The 9,773-nt window shown below is 34.7% G+C and overlaps 1 protein-coding gene across 1 annotated transcript in view; it reads right to left on the bottom strand.

The window, feature by feature from the left end:
• LOC117172414 (lysoplasmalogenase-like protein TMEM86A) overlaps window positions 1–9,773 on the bottom strand; it is a 208,604-nt gene that overhangs the window by 67,296 nt on the left and 131,535 nt on the right. Inside the window, exons 2-3 of the mRNA XM_033360325.1 lie at window positions 6,818–6,981; window positions 4,201–4,394 (exon numbers count right to left, since the gene is read on the bottom strand). Of these exons, the coding sequence (XP_033216216.1) occupies window positions 4,201–4,394; window positions 6,818–6,981 (358 nt within the window). The remainder of the gene's footprint in view (window positions 1–4,200; window positions 4,395–6,817; window positions 6,982–9,773) is intronic.

The following is a 9,773-nucleotide window of genomic DNA, read 5'->3' on the forward strand; positions in this document are numbered from 1 at the left end:
CCCCCCCCCCCCCGAAAAAATTCCAGCTACGCCACTGGAACAGACTTAAAGATTTCTGAAAACATTTAATCCACTTATTACTTAATTTATGTGAAATATAGTTTTTTATAATAGAATTTTTACTTCTCCATGTACATTCTCATTAGAATTTCACATATACTACATTTATACCTTCTTAAATAATACTTTGGTAAGTTTTGATTTGCTTCGTTACAAAAAGTTAAACAACCAGATGCTCAGCTTATTCATACCAATCGTCGCTTATAATCTCCTCTTCTATTACCTCCTCACTTACTTTTTGTTTCGAAAATTTCTCAAATTGGCTCGCATATCTGCAGAGACCGATATTCAGTTTCCCCGACAAAGTGTTACAGTAACCCCTCTCTCCTTAATATGGTAACCCTATAACCTCATGGCTTCATAATACCCTTACTGCGTAATAATGACACCCGTAACCTCAAAATCCCGTAACCTCATTCAGAAGAAAAATCTTGTTTGGGAAAACATCAAAATTTTCTCGAATTTTTCTTGTGCAATATAGTCATGGGTAAGTAGCTCTAAAGCCCCGAAATTCCATAACACCATAACCTCAAGACTCCGAAATCATAACCACAATATAACATAATCACAACCATTTTTTTCTGGAATTTGAAATCCTACTACCTCAAAAAACACTGGAGATGCTGACACTGGTTCTAAGGAAGATGTGTGGAATGATCCACTTTTCAATTCTCTGAGGTATTGAAACCAGCGTATGTGCGCTGCCCTGCAGGTGGACGATAGGGTGTGAGGATGAAGCCGGAGTGTGTCCAACGACGAGTTGACGCTGTCCTCGTCAAAGTCGGAAAGCCCCCATACTTAGTCCTAGGGAAGTATGGGGGTTAGCAACCTTAGGCCGGCGGACTCACCCGCAATTGGAACGGGAGCCCTACCGTATGGGTTTTTGATACATCTATGGCTAATATGAAAAATTGCAAAACATGGTCGCGTTCGGGAGAAAATGTACATGAATGTACTGGAAACGGTGATAGATACTGCTACGTGTGCGGTGGTTTTAAGATAAAGAAAATTGTTTAAAACTTCACTCAAAACCCGCGTCAAATATATCAGATCTGCTTTGGATGTGAGTTGATCCAAGGAAACTATTTTTGGTTGCCCAAAATGATCTGCTGTACCTGCAGATTAATGTTGAACCGACATAATGAGCATGCTGCGAAAATGAAGTTTTTTACACCAACTGGCGGGATCCCAAGAACAAAGATAATCTTTATTTTTGTTTGACTGACATAGTAGGATTCAACTCCAGTAATCTGCGAGAAATTCAGTATGCAATCGTGCCCAGCGTAACCAAAGCTTCCAGGTCTGAGATAAGCAATAAGAAATATCATGAAGTAGCCCTTCTGTGGCTGATGTGGAGATTGATCAAGAAACTGATGAAGATATCAATAAAGGGAGCAGCGAGAGTAACGATGGCACTGATCAGGAAGAATATGTTGTAAAGAAGGAAAAAGATGGTACGCGGCGCCCATTCAATCAAGAAGAACTGAATGATTTAATCAGAGAACTAGGGCTGCCGAAAGATAGGGCTGAATTGCTAGCTTCAAGATTGAAAGAAAGAAAAATGCTATCTAAAGGAACAAAGGTTTCAATGTATCGGAATAGGGATGAGCCATACCAAAAATACTTAAAAGAAGAAAACGACTTGGTATACTGTAAGAATGATCATGGTCTTATGAATGAATTAAAAAAAAGATTTATATAAGTCTATGGTGTGGAGATTGTTTATACATTCTTTAAAACGAAGTCTTAAAGGGGTGTTATTACACAGTACAAATAAATATGCTTCGATACCTATAGCACACTCGGTAACGCTCAAGGAAGAATATGCAAACATACAAATGGTTTTGGGTAAGATTAAATACGGAGAACACAAATGAGAAATTTGCGGCCATCTCAAGATATTGACAATGATTCTAGGTCCGCGAGAATGTGGTTGAAAATTTATTAGGCAATCGCAAAAGTGACAACTACAAGGAATCGTTGTCTGACTTGCTAAAAAACTACAAAAAATGAGTTTCTTAATGAGTTACAAGCTACACTTTCCTGATTCCCACCGGGAAAACTTCCCAGAAAATCTTGGAGATTACAGTGAGATTACAATAGCTTCCATCAAGATATCAAGGAAATCTAAAGACGTTACCAAGGTAGATAGAATACGAATATGATGGCAGACTTCTGTTGGATGCTTAAAAGGGAGTGTTTACAGTGGCAATAAGCGGAGACGAAATCCATTACACAGATTTTAAGGTAATAGGGTTATTACGCGGTAAGGGGATTATGAAGCCATGAGGTTAGAGGGTTACCAGATTAAGGGGAGGAGGGTGAAAATGGTACAGGGTAAATCATTTTTGGGGTTTCAGAAGTTTCTAGGGTATTTTTGAAGTTTCGTCAGAATCCTGACGTGTAGGAGTTAAACGGGTTGCATATTCCGTTTCAGCGGAAAAAAATACAGAGGAATATCATATTGGCATCCAAGACTCATAAAAAAAATTTTGCTGGGCCTGTGTAATCATCGCGAAAATAAGGTAACTCATGTATTTTATATGAATGACCTAAAGATCTAAGCTTCTGGTAAAAGCAAACTTCAGAGTCCTTTAAATATCTTCAAGAAGTATACATGAGAAATTGTTATGGACTTTGGATTGGACAAGTTTGCCCAAATGTATCTAAAGGTAGGAATGTTTGTGGATTAAGTGTTATTAGACATCTTGACACTGGGGAGACGTACACATATCTGGGCGTGCCTCAAAGCCGCATCCAGGACGTAAAATCAGTTAACGAGTCTCTACGAAGCAGATACAAACATCTTCATCGACAGATTTGGTCTTTAAATCCGTCAGTGTTGATCAAGGTATTTGCGACTAAAATGCTTGCCGTGTCGGTTCTACTCTACCTGTTTGGGGTGCTTAAGTGGACGAAGATTGCGCTTACGGTCATTGATATCGTTACACGTAAGATCATGCATATGCATAAGAGCTTCAATAGTAATTCAGCTGTTTCGCGATGATACATCTCACACCGTCAAGGCGAAAGCGGACTTATGAATCTCCAATGTGTTCACGACCGAATTGTTCTAAGTGCAGCTCGGCTGCGACCACTACAACATCACTGCCAAGGAGAAGGAAAAAGAGGAGAGGTTTCAAGATCTTAAAAGGGGACTACAGCAACTGTACCAAAAATATTTAGTTAAAGTGATTTTCCTTGTGATCGATGCTCTCGGAGGTGCGAAGCCGGGCTGTCGTAATTTCATTGTGTCCTATGACCACCCACCTCACCGTCGAGAGGCGTGGCCATAAATGTGATTTACCGTGGTTCTACTGGGAGCCGGTGTCATTTAGATGACAAATGCTCCCAGTGGGACCCTGCAGTGGGTTGTAAGCCCTTTTTAATTATATGTGATAAATTTGCCATTGTGCAGATAAAATTTATATTCTTTTTAATATGAAGGAGCGATTTTGAAACTGTCAATATCATCAAAAATCTTAAAACCGTGTTTTAACCCTGAAGTTCCTTTCCTCGCGGAACGTCATAGTAGTTATTCACTTTTTTATTTTTTAACCACTGCCAACAAAAAAAACATAACAGACAAACGAACCAATACATTTTTCGTTGAATACTCTAGGGCTGATTAATATTAATGCAAAAGTTTAAGAGACATTCCAGTCGATTTGGAAAGCTTTGAATTTTAATTTTCCTAATTTCAAATCTTCCAATTTGAAGTTGTTTCATTTTAATTAATTTTTTGCGTAAAAAGTGGATGAATTACAATTAATAGGCACTTCTAGTCGGAAAGTAAGATTTTTAACGGTTGAAATGAGCAAAAAAACCCATTTTTAATCACCAACGCACACTTTGAACTGAAATTTGTTTAATTTTTATCAGTTCCAAATTCTGTCAATTCTAGATTGTCTTTTTCACATTCAAAAACTTTAAAATTATTCAATTTTGAACGTTAAAAATTTAAATTAGAGAAGCTATTATGACCTTCCACTGAATACTCAAGAATGTCGATTTAATTTCACTCCAAACCATTTTTTAAAAACGAAATTTCCTTATTTTCCATTTAATTGAACTAATGTCGAGCTGATGACGTGAATTTGACAAACAATTAAAATAAATGTAAAATTTGTCGAAATATACCTAGTGCGCTTCCTGCGTACAAAGTGGCTCCCACTGGCGGGTTTAGTGGTGAGAATCCGAAGGCAATTATGTACATAATTTGAGCAACGGAAAACATTGCCATTCCGGCTGTAAAGAGATTTGGCCACACGAGTAGTGCATCGCCGATGCAACTGAATACAAGACCCGTTAGAATTCTTCTTGAAAATGTGTATCTGTAAAATAAAACATTCCTGTCAATAGCTTCTTTATTTATTTCGATCTTTGATAAATTAAAAATCAATTTCAAGCTTAAATCAATAATATATCACTAGAGTATCAGAATCGGATTATTGGAGAAATTAGATTAAAACTAAACCAAGATTCCAGAGGTAAAAAAACTATCAAGGTATAGAGATGTAACCTATTTCATAATTTAAGGCTCATTTAGGGCTAATTTAGGCCCGTTCTTCCTAAATTTTGGGCTCTTTTATTTTTTGTAAATAATAGTGTTTGCGCTAGCTTAACGTTAAGCTGGCCGCACATTCCTGTAAAAGGTACTAAAATGATTTTAGGGAAAATTCACCGGATAGAATAATTTAGGACTCATTCAGGGCTCCTGGAATATCATCAACTGAAAGTCGTGCGATATTCCCTTAGCCTTTTTTTGTTATATATGGTGTTGTGCCACCTTAACATTATAAAAAATACGTGAAGAAACCCATAAAACCCATTTTTACCCCTCGCATAATTTATGGCTCATAGATGACTAATTTGGGCCCGCAGTCCCAAATTTTGGGCTCTAGTATTTTTTGTAAAAAATAGTTTTTGCAATAGCTTAACAATAAGTTGGTTCAAGATTGCTGTAAAACGTAATAAAAATGATTTTACAGAAAATTCACCTCAAGGGTGTTGGTTAAATCCGACTTTGAATTATTTTTTCATAGGTATGGCACTGACTCAATATATATTTTTTCCGAAAGATTTGCGAACGAAAGAAAGAAAACTTGTCGAATATCCGGAGTTTTGCGAGATCCTCGGATTAATAAAATGTTCAAAAATCAACAAATTTATTGAGGAAATGATTATTTTCACGACAAATATGAATTTTGCGAAAGATAGAAATCAGCGGGTAGCAGATGACCGCATTTGAACGATTAGAATCGTTTGGAAATTAATTTTTTTAATCACAATTCTGACATAATAGAAGGGTTCTCGAGGTATACCAGGTTTTCAAAGGGCCTCTCCTTGATGATGGTGTCCCTAAATTTGGAAAATACGTTGCATGGCGTGAAGTTTACAGCTAGCCAGGTGGCTAATCACAAATACAGTTTCAAGGCACACACAGGGCATGTAAATTTTGTTTGCATTTTTCTCCATTTCGCAACGTGTTTCGCAAAATTTAGGGACATCATCATCAAGGAGAGGCCCTTTGAAAACCTGGTATACCTCGAGAATTCTTCTATTATGTCAGAATTGTGAGTAAAATGATAAAGCTGATTTCTGTCTTTCGCAAAAATCATGTTTGTCGTGAAAATAATGATTTTTAAAATAAAATGTTTGATTTTGAACATTTTATTGGTTCGCAAATCCTTCGGAAAAAGTAAATATTGAGTCAGTGCCGTACCTATAAAAAAATTGAAAGTCGGATTAAACTAACACCCTTAAGGTCAATTTTCTGTAAAATCATTTTTATTACGTTTTACAACAATCTTGAACCCACTTAATGTTAAGCTATTGCAAATACAATTATTTACAAAAAATACCAGAGCCCAAAATTTGGGAATACGGGCTTAAATTATTCCTCAATGTGACCTAAATTATGCGAGCGGTAAAACTGGGTTTTATGGTTTTCTTCACGTATTATTTACAACGTTAAGGTGGTACAACACCATATATTACAAAAGAAAGGGGCAAGGAAATACCGCACGACTTCTAGTTGATGATATTTCAGGAGCCTTAAAGGAGCCTGAAATTATGCAAAAGAACGAAAAGAAAATAATTTTTTTTTTGTATATTTGTTTAAACAATTTTTCGCCAGATTCAAATATCATATTCATGGAGCCCTAAGTGAGCCTTAACATAGAGTAGAAAAAAAATTTTGGTTAATTCATTTTTACTAGAATTGTTAAAACAATTTTTTTCATTTTCATTATGATATTCCCAGAGCCCTAAATGAACCCGAAATTATTCTGTAAAGTGCATTTTCCGTAAAATCATTTTTAGTACGTTTTACAGCAATGTTCGGCCAGCTTCACATTAGGCTAGCGCAAACAATATTTTTTACAAAACATAAAAGAGCTCAAAATTTGGGACCACGGGCCTAAATTAGTCCTAAATTATGAAATAGGTTACATCTCTATACCTTGATAGTGTTTTGCCAGCTTAACATACCTAAATTCTAGTTTTTCTCTACCGTCAAAATTACACTCTAATACAAAAGTTCTTAAAATTTAAGTTTTTTTTATTCAAAGTATTTTTTTATTCATGTTACAAATTTTATTCATTAAATACGAAATCGTGTGAATGTATAAATAAACTTTTTAAGAAACCTATATAAAATTTTTTGAAGAACTCATCAAAAAAATAATGGTGAAATAAAATATAGAATAACGTGAACTGTAAATATAATCAAGATCTTTTATGAGATGTAACTTACTCTTTGGAGAGACTAATCCCGTGTAGTAGGACGAAAAATATTAGACTAATTATTGGCAAACACTTGATGCACGCCGTCAGCAAAGAAGACTGCTCGGCCAATAGCACAAAATACACCGAGACGCTTTTAAAAAAAGGTACTAATTTTGGTCCGACGCTCTTCAACTGCAACAAAAACCCACATTAATCCTTATAGAAATTATATTATTTATTAACTAACTTTTATTTTTTTTAAAGGTGGTAGAACACGAATTTTGATTGAAATAAATCTGAACGTTACCACAAGACTTTAAAGAAACTTGAGATATTTTTCTAAAAAATCGCACGACTTTTTTTAAACCCATTTATAAAGAAAATAAATTATTATTTTTTAGTTCAGACTTTAAAAGCTTAGAAAGGCACGGGATGACATACTTTCAAATTTTTATTATTCGCAACTGGAAACCTGTTCCTCCTACTGAAAAACTAATGTCCGTTTTTTAAAATAATTATTAAATAACATTTAGCGGTGGCGCTAAGGTTATTAATTTCTCATGGAGTTCAACATCTTCATGCTTAAATCTAATATATACATTATTTAAAGAATCTAATGAAATTTTGGTAACTCCTTATTCAATAATGAAATGCTTTACAAAAAAAAATACACAACAAATTTTACTATTAGAATTATTTTTTAAGTCTCAAGCATGGCTGTTTTTGCTTAAAACTATGATTTTCAAGAGCTTGTTTCAGGCCATAGATATTATTTGTTATCGATGAAAATTGAAACAGTTGTTGCTCATAGATTCCAGATGCGACCTTTTGAAAATCGCAAAATTTTAACTTTGATATCAATCAGATTTTTACCAAAAACTAGAAATGAATTGTCCATTAATGATCTACTATACTCTATCTGTACCTAAAAAATCTCGAAATATGTATCCCAATCGTAAATACAGTAAATATAAATTTCACATTAGAAATTCGAAATAATTATAAATAGAATCTTTACTTAAGCTGATTTAGTTTTTAATAAATATTATTTAAACAAATAATTATTCTCAATTATTTCAACATTTAAAATTATAGAGCATCCAAAACTGTAAAACTAATAAATTGTTATATCGTTAACAATATTGACTAATAATTAATGCGTTATAGAAATTGTTTAAACAAATAATTATTTGTAATTATTTAAAAATTTCTAATTTGATGCATCAAAAATTTTCGAACTAATAAAATGTTTTTATCGATAAAAATGTTCAATAGCAATTACTTTTCTATAAAAATCGTTTAAACAAATAATTGTTTTCAATTATTTAAACATTTAAAGTTTAAATCATTAAACATTTTTAAACTAATAAACGGTTTTTATCGATTAAAACGTTCAATACCAATCAATTATTTATCAAAATTGTTTTAAAAAATCATTATTTTAAATCATTTAAAAATTTCGAGTTTGAATCATTAAACGTTTTTTAATTAATTAACTGTTTTTATCGATAAACAATTTACTAAAATTTAATTTTTTTACAAAAATTGTTTAAACAAATAAGCATTTTAAATTATTTAAACATTTGAAATGAGAAGCTTCAAAAATTTTCAAACTAATAAAATGTTTTTATTGATAAAAATGCTCAATCAAAATTACATTTCTATTTTGTTGAAGAGAGTTTATCAATGCTCCTTTAAACTCGTCAGATCTTTGCATGTGAAACAAATCAATCCCCTTGTTGAAAATGTTTAGAAGTTGAGAAAATCAGCCAGTAGACTAGTACGGGTAGAGGAAACCTTTAAATTCTTATTGTCCATTCCGATAACCTGAGCACACGACCATAAAATTCGCCAACCTCTAAATATTACTTAAAAATTACTTTAAAAAATGGACCTTAGTTTTTCAGTACGCGAAACAGGTTTCCAGTTTCAAATAATAAGAAATCGAAAGTCTGTCATTTTAAGCTACCCTTGTTGTAAAAGTCGATGTGTGTATGTATGTTCCCTATGGACTGCGAAACGGCTAGACCGAATTTGGTGCAATTTTCAGTCAATGTTCAGATTAGCCTAGCGAGTGATCCTGTGAAGTTTGGCGGCGATTCGTTTAATTCATTTTAACCAATGCCCAGCGAAGCGGGCCGGGTTTGTCATAAGGACAACCGCAGGATTTCGCCGGGAGCGGGTACTAATATGAATAATTGCACCCGCTTCCAGCGAAATCGCGGTAAAATTTCAGCCACAACCATGTCTCACAACCGTGAGATAGAAGGTTACAGTCTGTAATGGAATCAATACGACGATCCAGCAAAAGCCTCGTGCACCCTAAGAACACGGAGCGACCCAAGGACAACCGTTTTCTGCATTTTTCCCGCAAGTGTTCTAACATATTGTTGACACGCAGGGATGCTTTTTAGGCCATTAGCAAGTGAAAGCTTGGCACCTCCAAGAGCGCCGATGAGAAGGACGATCAGTTTAACAGAATATTCCGGGTACAATCGATGCAACTCCCTTATAAGGTCTCTATACCTCTCTTTCTTTTCATTCTCCTTGACTATGATGTTTTTGTCAGCTGGTGCCGAAAAGTCGATGACGAACATGGTTCGCTTCTCGAAGTCAAGAAGAAGCATGTCAGACCTCGAGTGTGCAACAGAAGCAATTGTCGAAAATATAAAGTTCCAGTATATGCGGCAATTCCCATTCTCGAAAATTGACTCGATTTCCCTAGGAGCATTTAGAGGAGCGATATTAAGGTTAATGCCGTAAGAGTGACAGAGATGGTAATAAAGCACTCATAGTGCTGCATTGTGCCTTTGAATGTAGGTCGTTGCTGCGTGAATTGGACAACTAGATAGTATATGAGCTAAATGCTCGGGGTGTGCATCGCACGCCCTGCAGCTATCATCGGGAATGTCTTGGCTCAAAATATGGCGACGGTATGTTAAGGTGGAAATGACACCGTCTTGGCATGCAAAAATGAAACCCTC

Source organism: Belonocnema kinseyi, chromosome 5 (genome assembly GCF_010883055.1).
Source record: "Belonocnema kinseyi isolate 2016_QV_RU_SX_M_011 chromosome 5, B_treatae_v1, whole genome shotgun sequence".
NCBI lineage: Eukaryota > Metazoa > Arthropoda > Insecta > Hymenoptera > Cynipidae > Belonocnema > Belonocnema kinseyi.